General features: G+C 33.9%; 1 protein-coding gene across 1 annotated transcript in view; it reads left to right on the plus strand.

Annotated features, from left to right (window-relative positions):
* Positions 1-9271: 9271 nt before the first annotated feature.
* LOC106793040 (transcription factor Sox-19b-like) overlaps positions 9272-23597 on the plus strand; it is a 32546-nt gene continuing 18220 nt past the window's right edge. The window contains exons 1-2 of the mRNA XM_014759630.1: positions 9272-10591; positions 12409-12677. Coding sequence (XP_014615116.1) covers positions 10587-10591; positions 12409-12677 — 274 coding nt within the window. The 5' untranslated portion in view covers positions 9272-10586. The remainder of the gene's footprint in view (positions 10592-12408; positions 12678-23597) is intronic.

The raw sequence follows: 23597 nt of genomic DNA on the forward strand, positions 1-23597 counted from the left end.
ATTAAATATCTTATTAACAATCGTCATATTATTTGTATTAATAATATTTTCTTTTAACAGATTTTTAATTTTTTCATCTAATCACACATACGTATAATTATCTTAAAGTTGAACTTATCTTACATTTATCATGTTTAAATGTTTAATAATTAATAAAGATAAACGCGTAGAATATATTGTATTACCCATTGTCGTTATTATTTGTCGAAATAATGTTTTAAAATCGATCGAAAAAGATCGGAGAATACGATTCGTCTAGATGACAACTGCAACGGACGTTTTCCTTTCTTCGTAAAGCGTAATCGTATTTTTGTTAAAATACGTGAATGCCATAGGGAGAATGAAATAAGAAAGAGCGAGAGAGGGATGGAAGAGGATTGAAAATCTCTTGGCTTTTTCTCCCTCTTATTCCCCGGTAGCTTCGAATTACGTGGCGATCCACGCAGGAGGTATTGGAACCACGCAGGAATAAAAGGCACACACAAGAAGAGACTACGCGTATATATTCTTGGCTGCCTTTCTCCGACCAATCTTCCTAATCTCGAAGATGGACCGATAACGTCAGTCAATTGGCGATCGACTCAATCGAAATAGAAAAAGAGAGAGTATCATAGTATGAGAATTAAAGAATAAGAAAGACAGATAATAAGAGTGCGAGTGAAAGAATAAATTTAAGAGTGAGGGAAAGGGAAAAAGAGAATGAGAAGAACAAAATTATACTGATTGTGAGAAAAAGTGAGAGTGAGAGGAAGATAAAATAAAAGAGAGAGAGAGAGAGAGAGAGAGAGAGAGAGAGAGAGAGAGAGAAGGAAAGAAAGGAGGGCGGCGAAGGGGGAAGGTGATAGTCTGGTCCCCTTTTTTGGTGGCGTGCGAGCCAAAAGGCACCCTCGTCTCTCTCCTTGGTCCATTGTGGGAAAAATGTACCAAACAATCGGTTAGTTCGCAAGGATAGCCAGCTTCGTCCATTGTGTCGCCGTTAAATGCACTCGGAGATCTTGCGATTTCTTTTCTTCCTATTTAACGAGATGTTCCGTGAATTTCGATCATCGTCCATCGTCATCCTTCTTCTTTTTCTTTTTACTTTTTTCTTCCTTTTCTACTTCTTCTTCTCTTCTTCTTCTTTTTTCGATTAGCGTAGATAATATTGTCCGATATCTATTCAAGCGTATCGTTTGCGTGTTAAAGTCTCCCAACTCGTTGTCTTCCTGAGTTTTAAAATCAGATCTTATATCACGATTAATAATTTATTATAGGTTGTTTCACTTTTCTTTTTTATTTTGTACTAATTGGAAACGATCAGATACGCTATGACTAGTTACACGATTTAACTGAAGTTATACAGAGTGTTTCGTTTAAATCAATCCACTTAAATATCTCATTTCGTATTAGTTTTATATTATTTTTATTATATAATATATATTGTTTATATTATTTTATAGTTTTATACATATAATATTATATATTAGGATTATTAAACTTTTCAATTCATTTAAATTTTATTACAAAAAAGTATATTATTATAGGAAAAGTTAAATTTGTTTTTTTTTATTTAACAATAAGCAATGGAGAATCTTATGGAGAAGAACGGAGCAACGAAGGTCACACCTTTCAAGAACATGTATAGAGTATTCTGATAAAAAGAGAAAAAATCCTAAGCTCAATTTCGAGATGAACGTAAGAGGATCTTGAAGGATACAGAAAGAGTCTAATTTCAACGTGAACGGATTCGTATCGATGTGCATTAGAGAGAAAAAAAGAGAGTGAGGGTGAGAGTGAGAGAGAGAGAGAAAGAATGAAAGGAAAATAAAGTAAAAAAAAAAAAATGCGATGACCAGTAGCTGAGAATAGTACATAGGTAACTATAAAGAACTCGAATCCTAAATTCAGCTTATCCTGGATATTCCTCCTTTACTTTTGAAAGGTGAAGAATGCGGAAGAATACACCTATCAAAAAAAAGAAATATAGGAACATGAATGATTTTGCCTTTCTTTAATAAGCAACGATGTGTAAATCTCACAATGAGTATCGATAGATCGTACCGGGAAAAAAAGAACTTAGAAAAAGGAAACTAGAGATTACATATTCTGTATCTTTTATTTTTTATTTACCGTTATTATCCTGACAAAATATAATCTCATTTATTTAAATAAAGGGAAGAAAAAGAATTTCTTCTTTTCTCTTTTTCGATACAACGTTTCTTTGCCTATTTTTATTGGAAAGCAAAATATAAATGAAATACGTAAAATAAAAAAAAAGGAATTGTAAAAAATCTCTCTCTCTCTCTCTCTCTCTCTCTTTCTCTTCCTCTCCCATTTTTTTCTAGCGTGAACAGATGGCATACGTCAAATACGTGAGGTGTCGTAAGAGATATAAAAACGAAAAGTGGAAGAAGGAAATAGAAGTACGTGTGTATTTGTATGTGGGAGAAAAAAAGAAAGAGAGAGAGAGAGAGAGAAAGAGAGAGAGAGAGAGAGAGAGAGAGAGAGAAGAGAGAGAGAAATTTATCCGCGAATGTTGGCTCTTTCGCAAACCACGATTTATTTGCCTGAGCTAAAAGCTTGAGAGCCCCGTCTTCTATTCGTCCTGTATTCCTGTATTTCTCCTGTATTCCACCTCAATGTATCCCGTATTCCGTTCTGTATTCCTCACTGGGAATAGCATTCGATGGTGATGCCGCTCTATTCTGGATTCGCGTCGTCTTATTTTCATCCATCAATCCTACGTAAGTATTTGAAGGGAAAATAAAAGGTATACCTTATACGCTTGCGCAAAACAGAGAAGTAAAACACGGGGAGTCCAACAGTTTTTTTTCATTTTCCCCCTATTTTACCATCCAATTTATCGTTATGTACGAAAGTTGATCTAATTTAATTTCCGAAAATGTTCGTTGTATTTAATATTGAAAAATAATGTCATTATTTAAAGTATTTGTTTAAATGATTTCACGATATTTGCACCGTTTATAATCAAACTGGTGTAAATCTATTTATAAAAAAAAAAAATATTCTAAGAAGAAAAAAAAACATAACTTTTATTAATTATAAATATAACATCTCTCAAAATTATGCATTGGCATTTTTTTTTAATCAAAAATCTACTCATACTATTTTCATAATATAAATGACCTATTAAAATATTTATTAAAAAATATTCACACATATATTTTATTATTAAATATTAAAAAAGAAAATATATATATATATATATACTTATATTATAAAGTAATATTTATTATTTGAAAATAATTTTATTTAGTTTAGTAAACGTACCTATAGAAAATTGTTAAGAAGATTGTTATAAATTTAATTTTATTATTGATTCTCAATTATATTGTCCAAATTTTATGAAATAATTTTGTCATTAAAGAATGGATAATAATATGATAAAAGGAGCATAAGAAGTTCCATTGGAGGACATTCGTGGTTAGAATTGAACAAAGTCCCTTTTTGTAGGTGCAAATTCGCATGTAAGTAGGTGGCTGGAGGATGATGATATCCATGCCGGAACCCTCGAGTTTCCGTCGGATGCTTTTAAAGGACTTACTGGTTAGTATTAGCTAGGTATTAGTTCTATCCTTGATCCCTCTATTTATTTCTCTTTCTACCCCTCTTTATCCCTTTCTCCCGTTATCATTGTCCCATTTCCCTTTTCATTTTCTCATCGTGTTTTGTTCCAACAACTAATAAGACTTCTTGCTTTTCTGATTCGTTGTTGAACTGTTATTAAATATTAGCAAGCTTAGGTTTCGGACCTAGTAGGTATTAATCCTTAAAAAGGGTCAATATATGGACCGTTTATTTTGAAAGTTGTGTAAGTCCATTTTAAAAAAAAAATTAAATATCATAGAATTTATACTTAATTTAGTGTAAACTTTCTATTTATAACTAGTTAGTATTTAATTTCTTACAAAATGTCAATGCTTTATCCGATTTAAAATTGGCCGGTAAAAGAAATTGCGTAACTATTGATTATGAAAGTGATGTAAGTCCAATTTCTATAAAAAAATAAAAAAATAATATAAAAAAGAATTTCCTGTATACACCACAGGAATATTATGATATTATAAAACAGTGTAGACAACATAATAAATTTATTTTACATGAAATGAAACGAGAGAATTTCGTTTCAACGGAGAACCTACAGAACGCAATCAAAAAATAGATAACAAGAAACAATAATAAAAAAAAAGATAAATTGGTTGGAAATATATTTGATAAGGTTTCGGAAAAGTGCACCATATACTATTTTATATAAAATGTTGATGAAAGACACAGAATTTAAGACTTAAAATTGATCACCTACATGTCCGGAAAGACCAGTCAAAATTTGAAAAAATATATATACCTCCTATGCATCATAAATATTTAAAAACACTGTTACATAAAGAGCATAAATAAATACTACTAATAATGTTAAATTTATCAATAAAATTAACGTTCAAAATAAAAAATACTACTTCTACTTTATTTCTTGTTATTATTTGTAAACAAAATTGGATTAATATGAAATATATTTTAAGTGATATTTGATTTTATAAAACTGAAATTAAACGATTTTAACATTTGACTAATTTTGAAAGTGGTGTAAGTCCATTTGCAGCCTGTAAATATACATTATTTTAATTAAATTAGCCTAAAACTAGTGTATATAATCAAATTACATATCGATAAATTAATAGAAACATTGTCAAACTTGATATAATTAATGAATATTTTTAAATTAACCAATATGCAAACCTTTAATTTTCTCAAAACAACAGAAAATGGACTTACACCACTTCCAAAATAAACAGTCCATATAACTATAACTTTGTTTTTCTTTTCTTCTCTTTAATTTCTTTTTATTGCTCTTTTTTATATTTTAATTTATTTATTTATTTATATTTATATTATTTTATTTATCAGTATTATGTTTTTATATTATCTTTATATTATCTTTATATATATATCTTTCAATATTTATTCTGATTATGAAACAATGGGTAATTTCTGTAAATGTTTGAATAAACAAACAAATGAACAAACAAATATTCATTTGAATACCAGTTTTTTAGGAATGGTTTTCCTTTTTTCCCCTTTGATTGAACAAAACGTTTAGTATAAATTAAATACAACTAATAAATCATTCAACTATTTCTTTATGGGTTAATAATTCCGGAAAAATTACAACAGTGTTAGGTTCTGTGGCATAGTAAAATGTTAATTCTATAAATATTCAATATAAATATATTTATTAATATTAATTATAATTATAATTAATTACATATTAAATATTATTAATAATAATAAATATATATTCAATAAATATATATCGAGAGACGAATAAAGTAGAATTTTATTTGAACTATATACTCGCTTTAATTTAAAAAATGTAAACCAAATCACTCCACTTGGCTGTAAAGCTGGGAAAAATAGATATCTACTCACATAAATTTTATTTATTAGTTTTATTTATCGTTAAATAAATCCATGTATAAATGTAAAAATTAGGACAGGAATGATCAGATTCAAATTTTATTCACCAGAGATATATATTTTATTCAACAAATCAGAATTTTTTCTGGATTTTTCTTATTGGTCAAGTCCCCACCATTTTCTAGTCCTTCTATTCTGCTATCTATCGAATCATTTTACAGAGAAGATAGAATACTCCTTTATTGGTTAACCACGTTACCGTTCACGAAAAAAATAGATTCAAGAATTCTATTGTGAAATAGAATAAAAACTATTTCTATCATAAGAAAGAAATTTTTTGAATAAAATTTTAGTTACGAAGGTAACATTACAATAGAAAACGTGAATGTATTTAATAATTTATGTGTTTAGAAACTGTTTATTAGGCGTCAACAAAAAACCATTGATCCTTTTAAAAAAAAAAAAAAAAGAAGAAAAATCTATAATCGTAGAAAATCAAAGTCAAAAGTCCAGTTACCGAAAAAAAACTTATTGCACTATAAAACATAAACTCCGAATAAAAAACTATAGAAATCTATAAAAATTGTACTGACAGGCTATTTTTATTATCCCTGTCACCATTATTCCCTTTTTTTTTTTGAATATCGAAGGGTTAAAGAAAAGTATTTCAAATAAAAAGTTTGAAGGCCGACATACAGAAATGAAAATATTTAAATAAATTTAAAATAAAAATAATAAAGAATACGTTGAATATGTTTTTATTGCTTGAATAAAATTTCATCCTTATATATGGACAAAATCCTTTGAAAATAGAAAAGATAAATATTCGTCATTCTAATTGTGTGTTTAAACGTGACCAATAATACATTATTTTTATTAGAATTTTCGAACTATAAACTTTGAAATGTAACAATTTAGATTCTCAACTGTTAGATTCTCCAACGTAGAGTCCTTTCGTGATTGAACCAATAACAAACGTAAAACTTTATTGGCTCCTCAGGGAAAAGCTATGCGACATAAAAACCCAATACCTGTGTTATATTATATCAAAATACAATAATGAATTGTCTCACGTGACTCTCTCGCTCGCTCATTATTTTAATTTTATTAATAAGATAATTAACGCGTGTGTGTGTATAAATTTTCAAAAAAAAATGTAAGGCCATGCAATAAATCATTTATCTGAAAATAAAATATTGAAAATTGACCGAGCTAATATTGATAAGAATCTCGCAAACACTAACCTCGTTGGTCAAACTTATTATCTACGTGCTCTATGTGGATACATAGACACAGACGGTAAGATTTACACTTAGGGTGTTATTCAATGTCGAGAAGGGTGGCAAAAGGGAGAAGGGCCAAGCATCCCTCGAGCAATGGAACCCCCCTCGGGAAACCTCACCCCTCGTGTCCTTAGTTCGAGAGGGTGGTGAACGTTCCTCCACCCCTCTCGAAACAAAACATATTGTCCGAATTTAATTGTCGATGGGGTGCATTAGATATTCATACGTTACATGTTCCACGACGCGTACAACAATGTCCCATGGAATAAAAGAGAAAGACAGAGAGAGCACGTGCACGTCCTTGCTTTCAAGCTCGAAGGGTAGTTGTCGAACGAATAAATCTTTCTAACGATAAACACTGCGTTCACGACGTTGGCACATTTTATAAATACCTATCCTTACATTCTAATTGTAAATAGATATCATAAAATGAATATAATATTAATTTATTAATTATTCAATACTTCGAGACGTATATAACTCATTAATTTTTGTACTTCTAATAATACAAATTTATTAATAGAAATACGAAAATCAAAAGGAAAATATAAGTAAGTATTATACAGTTGTGATTGAAACTTTTAACATCTAATATTAGGTTTCGTTTAAGCAATTTTATTATAATATTATTAAATAAATTAACCGTGAAAAAGTGTACGAATTATTAAATCTTATAATTCGAAAAAGGGAGATTAGATCGAAGTAGGTTGAAATGGGAACGATTAAATTATTAGATCGACGACGGGGTGGTAGACTCGAAATCCAATCGTCGTCTATGATGATGTACCCTCATTGGCCCTTGGGAGTAAACAAGAGGCGATCGATGGACTCATAGAGGGTGGAATCGAGTGTCTACATATACAAAATACAGAGACATCGAACGCTCTATAAAATCTTTTGTAATTCGCACCACTTCGTGACACCATTAACGAGAACCATTTTTTTTTCCATTGACGTAGTAAATTTTTATGTATAAGTATACTAATATATTTTTTTGATTAAAAAAAAGCAGCAAAATGAATTAACAGTTTCAAAAAGATTATTGATTTAACACTAGAACCACTGAACACAAACAAAATTACCGGTTATAATTAATTGAGTCTCTCCAATATTATATATTTTAAAAAATTATTGTATTCATTCTTAATTGACAAAAAATAATTATTAAAATTATCGTCTACATTCTGAAAAAAAAAATCTGAAAAAAATTTGAGAGAATAATTAATTTATTTGATAATTAATAGATTTATTGTAATTATTTTATTTAATAATTAATAGATTTATTTATAATTATTTTATTTGATAATTAATAGATTTATTATAATTAATTTATTTACTAATTAATAGATTTATTATAATTAATTTATTTACTAATTAATAGATTTAGCTGTTAGAAAAAAATATACAATAATTGTACTTAACTGTTTGTATTTCTAATATTAAATAATTTCAAGGGAATATCGCATAAATGATATTTTTAGCAAAAAAGAAAAACTTTCTTTTATCCGCTTTAACAACATCGTAGAAGTAGAGAAAAGCGCAAAACGGTGGTAGAGCAACTATTTTGTACGCGTAGCGAGCCGTTTCGAAGTTTCGCGCATAGAAGAAAATAAGTACAGAATAGGAGAAAGAGTAAAAAGAAGAAGAGAGGCGAGAAAATGGAGGAAGAGAAGAAAAGGTAAGAATGTGGAAAAGTGTCTTTAAGAAGGAGAACGAGATAAAGAAGAAAATGGCGAGGAATGGATAGAAAGGGGAGAAGAAGAGAAGTCACTTTCTTACTTTCATTCTTAGGAGCGTTCTCTCGAATACGATCGGCCATCATCAAGAACATATCTTTTTCTATTTCCTCTTCCTTTTCTTTCTCCTATCCCTTCCCCCATCATTCTAACTACACCCCCCTTTAGTAGATTCTTGAGCTGAAACGAAACTGAAGTTGAGCGTGTCGTATCAAATAAAATCTTGCTTCTATTTCTCTTTTTAACTTTCATTCTACTATTTGTCCTAATGTAGTAGTTGAATTATTATAAAACAAAAAGCAAAAATATCTATATTAAGGGATTCATTGTAGATCGTAAGATACGAATGACGATGAATTATTTATCTGTTTATTTATTTATTTGAATTTGTTTTATCGTGCCGATATGGTTAATCGATGTACGAAAGTTATTATATGTAATGCGAGTATTATAAGTTGAAAAGGAAACACGAGGATTACCGTTTAAATGATAATTAAGTCCGGTTAGTTTATAAGATAAGGTTGCCACAAATGTAATAAGAATAAAAAGGAATATATAGTAGGTACTTTCTACGGGAGAAGACGAGGAGAATGGAGAAGAGTTCGTGGGACATTTTGTTCGTAAGAGAAAGAGAGATTCATATCGACACGAAATGCCCAGGAGAGCCAATCAACGCGCGACGTAGGTCGTAGGCGAAGTAGCCACGCCTTCGTTTCGCGCGATTGGCAGTCGCGGTTATTCGGTCGCACGCTACTGTAAGCTTAGTGGCTGAGTCAGTAAATGTGGTGGGGAAACCAAGAACGATTTCCGACGACTTTCGGATGATCCCGAGCTGAGGTTCTCTATTCGAAAATTTTCGTGCGCGGTACACTTCTTAAACAGTCGTTCGCGAAGAAAGATCTACGCTTCGCGTACTACGTTCTTTCCTCATGTTATCGAAGTATAAATTCTCTTATATTATCTTTATACTTTCGCATAAAGTTATATCATCTCTAATTATAAATATAACTCTGAATACTTGAATATATTTTTTTTTAATTTTTACGACGTCATCGGAGTAGGAACGTACGTATTTTCAAAGATGGATCGCGATTTAGTTGTTGTTCAGCATTTTAAGATCGTACGTATGATCTTATGTTAATGCTGTATAAGATCAAGAAAGAAAATAAAGATCAAAAGACAACTGTATAACAATTTATATACCGTGGATTACCTGTTATCTGGACATTTTGGAAAGCGTGACAAAAGTGATTAATTATTGTAGAAGAATATCAAGAAACAATTATTTTTACTACTACGAGTGAATATGAACCAATCAGAAGCAGCAGTAGTGTAGTGATTTTTGTTGTTGTTAATTGCTATTGTTTTATTGTATCACTTGTTCTATCGAAATTCGGATAGAATTGAGGAATTGGTTGTAAGGAATAATTTGTAGTTTTATTGTGGATGAACAATAAAAATATCAACGGGATAAATTATATTTACCTGGTTTACAAGGGTCACGAATCTCTTCAAAGCACCTCTAATGGTATTTCGATATTTATGTAGCCATCACGTTCGAAATTCCATCTTGCTAGCAAGAAAAAATCAAGAAAACCTGCAGATACAAAAGAAGAATTGATTTGCACATAATCTAGCCAATGTTAACTACAGTTAATGTATTCCTACAAGGCTCAAAAGAATTCAACCTGGAAATCTAGTAAAAAAATAAATCTACGCGAAATACACGAAAACATTGGACACGGTATCATTGAGTTATTGTTCACGTGCTACCTTTTTTACACTTATATAACAATTTACCAAATATCTACGGACAAATTGTAAACAAATAAACAGATAAATAACAAAAAATAAAAAAGTAATTAACATTAAATTCAGTCAGTTGATTCAATTGTTTCAAATGAATTCTACTAGTTAGTATAAATCAGAAATTACAACCAGTAAGAAACAATCGCCCTCACAACGTGGAAGTCGAAAGAAATTGTATTCCCATACCAGACGGAGTGAAAAAGCACGTGCACGAAGAGCGTACACAGTACGGAAGTGAAACCAGCTCTCAAGTTAACGAATAAATAAACTGAATTTGAGACAAAGTCTCAACAACGGCAACAAAATTGAGCTGGACTTACATCAACGTGCCGCCGGCCATTATATGAGGTACATTTTATTAATATCTCTTTCGAGATATTATTTAATGTTCATTAACATACAAACTCACATATAAAAAATACAAAACAACTGGTCGTAAAACGAAAACGACAAATAAAAAAGTTCTCTCTTCACGATGTCATTAGTCGAAACACAATAGTACGGAAGCGACGGTAAAAGAGTTGAACTCGTGTTCGCGCATAATTCGATCATCAAAATATTCGAACAATCAAATCTATTTAATTCTATTCATTTAACACGCGCACATTTAAACATCCGTTTATCGAGTTTATCTCTTTTTAAACAAATTAGCTTAATTTCGTTAGTATTCGTAAACTACGAATAAATTCGGCGAGACGATATTACATTGAGTCAAACGCATAAATTTGATTCAAAAAAAATATATAAAAAAGTGAGTTAAATTAAGCGAACGGTCGTAATCTTTTTATACAATGTAACGATCATCTTGATCGTAAATAAACGAGCGTGACATATAAACTGGATAAGAAAAAAAAGGAAAAAATAATAATCGGATCGGAGTAATCGCGGTGAGCCGTAAAAAATGTGCGAATCGAATTACAATTTCTCTCTCTCTCTCCCTTGAATGGAGCCACTCTAGTCGAAATCATTCAAATCGTTTGGTAGATATCCGCTGTGCCGTGGCAAAACATTCAATTAGCGCTTCCTAATGCCCCCCTAGCGCGTTTCTTGACAACAACCATTACTTCCAGCATCTTCTCGGCGACAAACCAAACGCAACCCTCCTCTTTTCTCTCTCTCTCTCTCTCTCTCTCTCTCTCTCTCTCTCTCTCTTTCTTTCTCTCTTGTTTCTTTCTTTCACCAGTAGTCGAATTCTCCCTTTTCGACGAGCACCAACAAACCTCGGCAAACCCTCCCCCCTTTCCCCTAGTGAGTAACCCCCTCGTGCGCCCCCTCGTGCGCCCACGTTAACCGACGTATCTATTAATCCTCGTTGAATGACACTCGAGGGTGGCTCCCACCCTTTTGTAGGGTGATTTTAACCCTACAAAATCGTAACTACGGCCCTAAGTTCCTCCCTCCTGCGACCACTATACCTTTCTTCTTCTTCTTCTCTTTTTAATGAATACTCAAGGAGAGATTCGCGTGGTAATTGTGTTAGTAAAAGAGAAAAAAACAGAGAAAGAGATAGATGTGCTACGGGAAGGATGACAGAAAAGGAAGAACGACAGTAGACTCTCTCTTCTTTAAGCAAACCCTTCGCGTTTTAAGGGGTGACATTTAGGGTTCGCTAAGAGAAAGAAAAAGAAACGAAAAGGAGTTTGACATCATCCACTTACGATCTCACTAACGCGTGCAATTCTGAATATACTCGGAATTGTTTAATGGCTTTGATACGTGCAAAGGATAAGATTTAGTTATTCGCTAATCGAAATAAACAAAACGGAAAAGAATTACGTAATTACTCGTTGATTTATAAAACCTCGATCGTTTATTATTATTTGTTATTTCTTACTTGATTAAATTTATCGTTGTTGCATTCGGTAAAATTATGATCCACAAAAAAGAGATCTTGCATTGTTCGATCGTTCTTTAATTTTTAAATTGGTCGGGGCATTATTAGATATCAATTGTAAATATAATGTGGTAATAGTAACATAATATAATAATAATAAAATGGAAGAAAAAGTATATTTTTAAACGTATAATAAAAAATCTCGTCAAGTTAAACGTTCGAAAAGATAATATTTTGAAATGTGATACTCAACAAATTGTAATTGTAATGAGCGTGACAAGTTAACCCAACTGTAGGCCCTTACTAATTAGCGTCTCGCGTTTAATTACAGAGCCGGCGGTAACATGTGCGATGGCTCGTTCGCGGACAGTCTTCGTAGTATGCAGGGTATTCCTGGAACATCACCACCCGGAGCCACAGGGGTCGGCCCTATGGGAGTTGCCCTTGGCAGCCCTCTCGGTCCTGCTGGGGTCAAGAAGGCACAGGTTGAACACATCAAGCGACCTATGAATGCATTTATGGTTTGGTCACGACTCCAACGTAGGAAGATTGCTCAAGAGAATCCCAAGATGCACAACAGTGAAATATCTAAGCGGCTCGGTATGTAACTGTTATTAGTTTCTTTTATTTCTAACTATAATTCATATTTGTTTATAGGAAATTTATTCAAATTGTAACAATCACGAGACTTTCCCGTGAGCTTCCAATTCATTTGCTACTTAATCATTTAATAATTCAATTTAAAATTGATGAATCTAATTTAGATTAATTATAGTTTTTTTTTTCTATTGAATACATTATCCTTGTGGATATTATGAGCGAAAACAATGAAAGTAATGTTTCAAAATTAATTTATTATTACGAATGTTCTTTTATATACGTTTTATATAAGTTTTATATAAATAAGACTTTTAAAAATTTTATTATAGAAATTAATTTATTCCATTGGTAATATATTTGTGAACGTGAAATATCAGATAAAAAATATGATTCGCAGAAATATTTATACTCGTAATATTGTATATTTTATCTCAATAACTTATTGGAAAGATATTATATAATAATGTTTAATTCACTGATAAGTCTAATATTGATTGTTACAAATTTGACACCTCAAGAAACATTTATCGACACAACACGTCTCAACGTTCTTTCTATTATATTTAACTTCGACTCATTATAAATCACTTTTTTATCTTCATTTTTCCTACAAATTCTTTTATTTTCAAAATTCCAATTAATTCTCCGAATCGTTCAAATTTATACTTCTTACAAGATCAACTAAACTACGATAGTATAACACGTTGATTGCCCGCATAATACCACATAATTTACCTGTCGCATCTACATGAATTTTTTCTTCTTCTTCTTCGTCTTTTTATTAAGACTTTCTTCGTTATAATAGCTTTTTTTATTTTTTTTTTATTGCTATTCCTAGGAGCGATTTATTGTTTTTACCGATTAGGTTGCTAGCCTCTCACCCCGAATCCTCTTCTCCTTTTATCTTGGGGGTTTAGGACCAGCTTTAGATGTAAACTAAGCGGAGAAGTCTTGGCGTCAACCGGCACATTGGTTTTCTCAAGCGGTTCATTCATTCAAGCACTAATGATACTCAGCGTTCCTTGACTTAAATGATCGAACAGGAACTAGTGCTGTCATCGCGTCACGGCCGTTATAGAATGCGTATTTTGTTGAAATTTTGTTTACAGCTGATAAAGGGAGTTGTATAATTTTGCTTAATACATTATTTTTAGTGAGGTTACCGGTGCGGTTAAGCCCGAGGCGCTGTAGACCATTCAGTGATTATAAGTTAGATCAGTCAAACTGTCCAAAAATGGTAATATCATAGATTAGAATTTATGGAAATTTGAAGTTGATTTTTCTTATTAGATAACTTCTTATAGTTCACCACTACGAAACATTATAAAATATGTGGAACGAGCGCCTCCATGCCAAATACTTAAATAAGCATTTGTGAAGGGATTGTGCGGTGGGTCTTGGATAACTCAATGGATAAAGAGCAGTCGCTCAGAAAGCGAAAAATCCGTGGTTCGAGTCCTGGTTCAGTCCAATTTTTTTTCAGGAATCTTACAAATGTTATTAGAAATTGGCAATAAAGCTTTTATTGATTACTTGTGCCGTAAATTAAATGGTGTTATACAAACAAGAAGGTTCAAAATTATTTAGAAATTAAAAAAAATTCCTAGCTCAACATTTTTTTTAATCCCTGATTTTATGAAAAAGTAAGCGATTTATTAAGTGAAATATTCTTATGACGAAGATTGCATTTGATTAAGCAATTACATACAGAAAAAATGTCGTTACAATGATATTATTTGATAATTTATCACCAGTGACTTACAAGGCAGCCAACGTGTTGTTGAGGAATAAAATCTCTCTTTTGCGTAAGAAAATAAATAAAAAATGAACGGAAGATTCCGTGGGCGACGTTTTAAGGACTGAAATAACTCTCTACGATTTTGTGCACTTAGATTTTTTATGTTTCCTTTTTTTGTTTTCGTTTAAAATAAACGTGACATACGTATTTGTATGCTTTGCTTACTAGACATACAGAAGAAACTGCGAGATGAAATAACAAAAACGTAAACTGTAATCTTTGAAACAGTTTAACAAAACTGTCGCCCACGTTTTTGAACAAATGTTAAGCGGAAGTAGGGCAAGGTGCGAGTGCTACGGAAAAATAATTAAAAGGATCTCGGTTTAGGTATATCGCGTACAGAGAGAGAGAGAGAGAGAGAGAGAGAGAGAGAGAGAGAGAAAGAGAGAGAGAGAGAGAGAGAGAGAGAAAGAGAGAGAATCGCCTCTCCCAAGGGAAAAATAGTTGCTTGCTTTTTCTTTTATATTTTTTTGTTCTTCTTCTCTCTCTTCCTCTCCTTTTTTCTTCCTTCATCCCTTTTTTTAGCCCCTGTCGACGTTCCTGTGTTTCCGCGCGTAATTCCGGCGCCCTCGAGCAGCCCGACGACGTACGTATTTCCAGTTAGGTACTTTTGAAAAAGCGCGAACTTTTACTACGTTAAAACGCTTTTTTATTATTTTTATTTTTCTTTCTTTATTTCTTTCTTTCTTTCTCTAAGCTTGTAACGACAAATAAAAAAAAAAGAGAACACAATAAAACAAACATTAGGAGAAAGAAAGAAAATGGTAGCTAAAATATATCATTACATAGTTACTTATTATACTTATCGCGAGATTTATAACAATTCCTAACGTCAAAGTTCGCGATTTAAAAGTACAATTAACGAATTGAAATTTCTGTCTAATCTAAATGGACTAACAAAAAAGAAAATTTTCGTCAAAATTCTACGCGAATTGGTCCCTTAGACACTTTATAAAAAAACAAAAAAAGAAAAAAAATTAATTTTAAATAAAGCAAAATTAAAGTAACAAGCACATTTACAACGGGTACGGTAAAATGCGATTGAAAGGGAGTAGGCGAGAGGTGGTAGCGAGCGAGTAAGAAAACGATGGGGAAAAGGTGGATCCGGAGTGAGAAGGGATGAGTCTTGTACGTCATAGGAGAGGGTAAAAGATGGACGAGAACGAAGGTATTCCGGCTGGTATTTCCGTTAAATACCGAGTATTCGACAAAGGGATCTTCCCGCAGCATCCCTCGAGCGCTTCTTTATCCGTCATTTTCTTCCTCGCCTCCGCTACTTCTCTCTACCCTTTTCCTTCCTCTTTCTCTCTCTTATCCGCAATCCCTCCGCCATCCCTCCGCCATCCCACCGCCCCCTCTCGGCCCTTTTCGCTCCCTCGACGACGACGACGAATAAGGGAAGTGCCTCCTCCTTGCTAAATATGATGCGCGCAAGCTCGAACCTCCTCCCCCTCTCCCTCTCCCCTCTTCTCTCCACCTCCTCCTCCTGCACCACCTCAACTCCTCATACTTCTCTTTTTCTCCCTACCCTATATTTACCCCTTCTCCTTTTTCTCTCTTTTTCTATCCTTCTTCGTTACCACCCTTTCCTCTTCCTCTTCCTCTTCCTCTTCCTCTGTCCCCACCCCCCATCCCCCACCACTCTTTGTCGACGCGACACTCTTTTCGTCGCTCTTTTACCGCCTTATACCTGGCACACCGTGTATAGTTATACGTTGATATATATGGAATAGTTGAGAATGCGAGAGAGAGAAAGAATAAGAGGGGGTGGTTTTTCGTTAGATGACGGTATACAGCTAGCTGTCGCGACTCTGTACTACTACCCCTTGTCGGTACATTCGTGAATTTCATTTTTCTCTTTCTACCTTTCTCTATGTGAATGCCTTCTCTCTCTTGCCTTTCCTTCATTTTTTTTATTCTTCCTTCTTTTTTCCTTTCTCTTATTCTCTTATTCTTATTCTTATTCTTTCTCGACGTATATTTTCGGTGGGTTACCTATTTACGGATTTACCTTTCTCTTATTATATTTCCGCGATCTTTGTCGATGTTTGTTGAGTTTTACACACACAAACGTAATTTATATATTATTTCTTTTGTATTTAAATGTTCCTTTTCCTCTTTTTCATTTATTTTATTATTAAATGCTAATGAAATGTAAAAACAATAATCGACAATATTTCGTATACTCGTTCAAAATTTTTTAATATCAATTCAAAGAGACAAGTTTATTTTTAAATTGTGCTTTTCCCTTTTTTTTTTTTTTTTTAAATTTGCCAAAATGTGTTTGCGTTCTCGTGAAATTATATCAGGTCAATCCAAAAGTTTGTGCGCATTAAAAGCATGTATATCGATTTTGATAATGACGTTCTTAAAAATCTTGTAGAGTTAGAGCCACATTTAACAGTGGATCAGATCGCAGAAAAGATGCATTCATCTCATGGGACAGTCTTTCGCCATTTAAAGGAGATTAGAAAAGTATCAAGCTTGGAAAGTGGGTACCACACGAGCTAACTGCGCACGAACTTTTGGATAATTTATATTAGCGCATATATGTTTAGATTAATAGTAGATAGTCGTTTAATTGTTTAATTAAGATGTTATACATTTTGTAAAATGGCGGGACTTGGATGAAATTAATTCATGGCATTAAAGAAATTACAAACGGAAGATTTGTGTAAAAATACGAAGGAACTATAATCTCTTATGTTAATACTAAACCTACAATGCGCGGTCAAATGACCGTTTTTGAAATTTCGTTTAGAATTTTTCCTATATAACGTTACTGTATCACCATGTAGCTTATTGACTTTTCCTATTATAATCTATAGCATTTCTAGTCTACCACGAGCGGTCATTTGACCGTTTGAAAAATTCATGTTGTGTACAAAATACGTATGTGGACAATGTGCAATACACAATGCTGTTATTGGCAAAAAATGCATAAATAAAAAATTCTAAATAGAAAAGCGGGGTGCAGGTGTCTTTGTAGCACCAGAAAAATATTTTGTTTAATATCCAATTGGCTAAAATCTCTTTCAATATATGTTGTTTTGAAGCGGTCATTTGACCGCGCATAGTAGAATTAGATATACATGAAATGTCGGTAGGTTTAATGTTAAAGTAACAAAAGCATTAAAGTTACGTACCAGCCTAACCCCTCAGGCTAGGTTTTATTGCCTCCATTAGAAGATGATGATACAAGTCTTAGAAATACTCCGGAGTATTCCTCCATTTTCGTGGTTGAAACGAACGAGCGAACGAATAAACGAGCGAGCGAACGAGGTGAGAACCAATAGGAAAAATGAAGGAAAAATGCTAACAAAAAGAAACCTTATAAGGAAATGGGTCCCATTGAGTAAACTAAACGGTCGAAACTAATCTTCTTATTGGACCTTGATGTACTCTCTGTGAAATTTACCTACACTTTATCAGTTCTGGAAAAAACACACCATCACGATTACTGTAATAAGTATTATACACATATACACTCACATATATTCTCACATAAGCATATATATATAATAATTAAATTTATAGATTAGTTCAATATAACATTTGCTTAAGTATAATGCAAACAATAGTATACTACATTGGTCTTTTTAGTGATACCATAATTATGGTGACTGGTTGTTTGCAAACCATATGTATTCAACAAAATTTATAAATATATCAGATAAAAAACTAACTACATTAATATAACACATAGTCATTACTCATTATCATTTTAATATAACATTTATTCATTTGTTCATTTATTCATTATATACCTACCATTTAGAGAATAAAGTTACACAATAACAAATTTACAAGACAGAACAAATCTACTCTACACTCAGAAAACTTAAATCCAAGGTTCTTGACAACACGTTCACATACATCTTTGCATCGATCGACGTTTATCTGAGAATCTTCTCTCTCTCTCTTTTCATTTTTGTCGGCCATCGTCTAAAATACCCCTAATGCATTGTCGTCTCTAAGCTAAGCGTATGCACGAGTTTGCGCGCGGGCGTGGGCGCAAAAGCAGCAAGTAACTTTACAAAAAGCGAGAGAGAACGAGAAAAGAGATAAGGGATATGAGGGGTGACGGGGCTGGGCTGGGGCTGGGGCTGGAGTTAGGGTGGGAGCGAGGGTTGAACGGGTTTCAGGAGGAAGAGATTGAGGAGGAGTAGGAGGAAGAAAAGGAGGAGTGAGAATGGAAGATAGAGTGGGGTAAGAAGAGGAGGACGAGCAACGGCGCGCAGAGAAGGTGCACCCTACGTAAAAAACATGCGAGAGAGGGTTGGAGAGCGTGTATCGCGTAGAGAGAGACAGAAAAGCTCTGCTTGCTGAGAGAGAAATAGTCCGGTGGAGGGGAGGATAGGAAGCAGAAGAAGAAGAGACTTGTAGAGAGTTACGTGCAGAAGCTTTCATCGTAATGAAGTATTTCTGTCGCTTACTGAAACATCTCTGTCTCTCTCAGTGTCTCACTTTCTCATACTCATTCACTCACTCACTCACTTACTCACTCTTAAGTCGGAGTTTCGTTTCTTCCGTCGTTCACATCGGAGAAACGAATCGTGCCGGTTTGTACCGTTGGATACTCAACGAGGGTGAGAGAGGAAAGCTGTTGAAGAAAAGGAGGAAGGGTAAGGGGTAGGGAAAGGAGTAGAAGAAGAAAAAGGAGGAGGTGGTGTAGGAAAAGGATGTTTCTCTTTTTTTCGCGTCCACGACGATCCTATTTAGCCTTTCGCCAGTCCTGACGTGTCCCAAGGGACCACGTACATTTTCCGCGTATTAAACTCAGGTCCCTTGGTTCTCTCTCTCTCTCTCTCTCTCTCTCTCTCTCTTTCTCTCCCTCTCTCCCTCTCTCTTATCGTTCCCATTCGTTCGTTTAGACGCGTTACTGCGTTTATTCCGCAGAGAAATCTTTGCGTTGTTAGGTAGCTATCGTCGTAATCATAATCATCATCGTTTCTTCCTCACTCTAACCCTTTGCTTAACGAGAAGAGGGTTCTCTTATCCATTTGACTGAACCTTTTTTTTCTCTTTTTTTATTATTATTTACTTACTTTTTTCTGCATTTGTATTTATATGCACATTGTGTTCTAGATAATTGAAATAAAATTACTGTTGTACAAGTATGGGATAATTATTTGTCACTTACTTAGTCTATACCAATTATAGATTTCAATAGACTTTTAATGATTCGCATTGGTGGCCAATATTTAATAATGAACGAATAATTCAACAAAATGTTCTGCTGAAATTAGTTTTGCTGTTATCGTAAAATATCAAATAAGAAATGTGACAGAAATTATGGGACAACCTAATAGCTCGTTGAAAATAAGTTGTTCAAGATACTTTAAAGAAAAATCAGTTGATACGTAATTCGAATGCGTTTTGATTAGTATTCTCTCTCTCTCTCTCTCTCTCTCTCTCTCTCTCCCTCTCTCTTTCTCTTGAAATTTGCGAAGAAAACAATTCGCGGAGGATCCCGACACCGTACGAATCCTATAGAATCGCGAATGAACAATGCGAGCCGTCGCGACAAAGGAGTCGTATACAAAACGCGTAGAAAACGTACGGCTAAGCGCCTTTCCTCTTTCGCTCGCGTGATTAAAAAAACAAAAAAGGGAAAAAAAGGGAAAAGGGGGAGAGAGAAAAAAATGATCGTTCCGAAGCGCGCTCTTCAACGCTTCTCATCTCATTTTCTCTCATCTCTCTCACTCTCAATTTTGTTTCTGAAACGATCTTTCAAAAGTCATCTCGGTCGCCATTTTTCTTTTTTTCCTGGACATCTACATCAACGTAAGACATTAAAATGATATACTTCGTTCTTATCCAATAATCTGAAGAAAGGAAATATAATTGTTAGTACAAATTTATGTTCAAGTTAATAATTATAAATTATTTTCTTGAATATACTTATTAGTTTTGATTATTCAATTCTTTATTAACGTTGAACACATACGACGGTGTTCGTAATTAAAGAAAACCTTGACGGATAACGGTGATCGATGACGTTATCCTACGTAAAACTACGAAGATCGTTAAACGATCATCGATTTAATCGACTATTAATCATGTGGTAGGACAATATATATATAGAAAAAATAAGTATATACATATATATATATATAGATACGGTCGTTGAAAGAAATAAAGTAAAATAGAACAAAATTTCTCGGTTTGGAACGTAGTAGTAGTAGTAGTAGTAGACATTAACAATGTTCTCTAATTCCAATTGTATTTCATTAAAAATATAAATCATATCTTGGGCGTTGGTTGCCCTCGAGGCTGTTCTCGTTAATTGGTACGATGCAGCTTCCGTTACGGAAATAACGGCTTCATTGTAGTGCGTCGTAAGAAAGGGGAAACGCCGCTAACAAAGTATGGAGAATGAGAAAGAAGTGGAAAGAGGAGGAGAAGGGGGAGGAAGAGGTGGAGTAAAAGGAGGATGAGAAGGAGGAGGAGGAGGAGGAGGAGGAGGAGGAGGAGGGGAAGATGGAGGAGCAGCTTTGAAAAAGGGAAACGCAAGGAAGCACGAAGGCATACAATTTATTCTTATTGTGTGTCTCTCATTTAGCATCTCGTTTCGCCATTATTTTCAATTTTCCTTATTCGAGTTTTGCATTGTCGTCGTAACGTCTTAATTGAGCGTTGCCGCGAGTGCAAATATCAAAGGTGTTAATAAATACTCGGATATTAATGATGAAGGCTCGTTGACGACGCGTCTAGGATATTTTTGTTTTTTTTTCCTATCGTTTAGAAAAATCTAAAGAAAGAAAATTCAAAATGTTCAGATCGGGCAAGTAACGAGAAAGAGAAAGAAAAAAGAAAAAAAGGGGTCTTACACATACGAGGAACGACGGGAAGCATAGGAAACGTTTTCCAATTTCCACGTTTCATTGGCACGGACGACAGCACGTCGACTTCGAACGAGAGAACTGTTCCGTTCGATCGATTCGTGCTCCTTTCTAGCTCTCGCGTTGTTACTCGCGATACACAACGGTTGATGCTTTCCAAATCTTTTTCTACGGATTCAATAGAATACCTTTATTTATTTTTCAACATAGTAGAGAAAACAAAATAAGTAAGCGTATATTATTTGAAAATATATAACTACGAATGTGAGTGGGGGAATCGGAGGTTTGGGGGGGTTGATTCGTGGAAAGATATATATGTATATTTTACCGCCTTCAAGATCCTCAAAATTAACGTTTACGATCGCGTACTCATCGTATGTCATTCTTATTTCTTATTTCTTTTTCTATTTTCTATTTATTTGCTTGTGTTATTGTTGTTGTTGTTGTTGTTGTCAAAACAACAACAATAATGATAACAAACGAAAAGAGAAAAAAAACAAAAAAGAAGAAGGAAAAGAAAGAAAGAAAGAAAAAAAGAAGGGGGGGAAAAAAAAAGGAAACTTCATCTCGTCGTTGAGTCGCGAATTTCGTGAAAAGGAATGTACCTAGGATTCTTCTCTCTCATCGGCGAATTACTTTCCTCTCGAAACCAGCAGCTTTTTCCCCGCTTTGACAATGAAAACAGAAAGAAAGAGAGAGAGGGAGAGAGAGAGAGAGAAAGAGATAAAGAAAAAGAAAGAAAGAAAGAAAGAAAGAAAGAAAGAGAGAGAGAGAGAGGGGTAAAAGAGAAGTTAGGTACCTATTAGTGGTAGTAGTCGGTCTGTCGGCATGGCCGCGTTATCCTCTGGAAGGTCTCCATTCCCTTCTTTCCCTTTCTCTAGAAGTCTTTCCGCCCCCGTCCATTAATTAACAGGCTTTGTACTTTTAAACGATGTTAAATAAACGCCATTGTCCGTCGGCGAAAGGACTGAAAAGCAAGCGCCATTGTGCTTTAAGCTCGTCGTCGTCGTCATCGTCGTCGTTGTCGTAGTCGTCGTTTTGAAAACGACGAAGAGAAGAAATAAGAGAAAGAGAAAATATAGCCGGTACTAGTACTAACACCGTCAGTGCTATTACTACTTGCACTGCTGCTGTTACTGCTGCTGCTGTTGCTGCTACTGCTGCTGCTGCTGGGAAGCCTTTGTTCTAAACAAATACACCGAGCCACCCCCTCGCTTACCCTCCACCTACCCGTCACTCTTGACTACCCTCTAACTCTACCCACCTTCTTCCTCACTCTACCACCTGCCTTTCTAACGAGAAAACGCGTATCGATTGGATAAAGCATAATACTATAAATAGACTAAGTACACTTGACATTTCGACGATTCTACGAGCTTTCAAAATTCTCTTCAAACGATTTTTCAATCATTCCTTTTTTTTTGTTGGACTAATTTCACGAACAAGAAGAACATGAAGATGATGATGATGATGAAGAAGAAACGCATGACGATTGATCGTAGTGTTAATGTCAACGTTCATTATTCGTCATGAACGATGAAAATCAAGAATTCTGTTTTTATTATCTCTATTTCTCTTTTACTGTCCTTCTATTTTTTCTTGCTCTGTACCATTCTTTCCGATTCATTGTAAGTCACCACGTATTCGTATTGTTTAGTCTCTATGTGCCTCGATATATGTAGAAAGCAAGCAACTCTCTTCCCATTGTCATAGTCTACTGCTTGCAAACTACGACTATGAGGGAAAGAAAAAGATAGATAGAGACAGAGTAAAAAGGTCTCGCGAACAACGTCGATCCATTCTCTCTCTCTCTTTCTCTCTCTCTCTTTTTTGCTCTCGTTTCTTCCACTCTTCCTCGCACGAAGAAATTGCACGCGTGCATCTCTATCTTTCGTATCGAAAACTTGTATCCTCTCCACCTCTCTCTTTCATTTTCTTTTCCTTTCCCTTTTCCTTCTTTTCTCGATACCTCGAAGTTCTCAATTGCCATGTTGTCGTTGTCGTCGTCGTCGTCGTTGTTACTGCTGTTGATATTATATCTTTGAGATATAGAAGATACCGTAGGCTATGGGATATTAGTTACAATCGTACAATTCCGAAATGCTTTTTCTTCGGGCACACTTGTCAAGGGATACTAGAAACTTTTCTCTCAGCTCTCATGATTTCTTTTTTTATATATTTCATCTTAGTTCTTACAAAAGAGAAGACTTCTTTAAAGATGAATAATTAATTTATCATATTGTAGCATTATTTCTGTCCTATTTCTTTCCAAAACAG

Source organism: Polistes canadensis, unplaced genomic scaffold (genome assembly GCF_001313835.1).
Source record: "Polistes canadensis isolate GaletaPanama2010 unplaced genomic scaffold, ASM131383v1 scaffold_10, whole genome shotgun sequence".
Taxonomy (NCBI): domain Eukaryota; kingdom Metazoa; phylum Arthropoda; class Insecta; order Hymenoptera; family Vespidae; genus Polistes; species Polistes canadensis.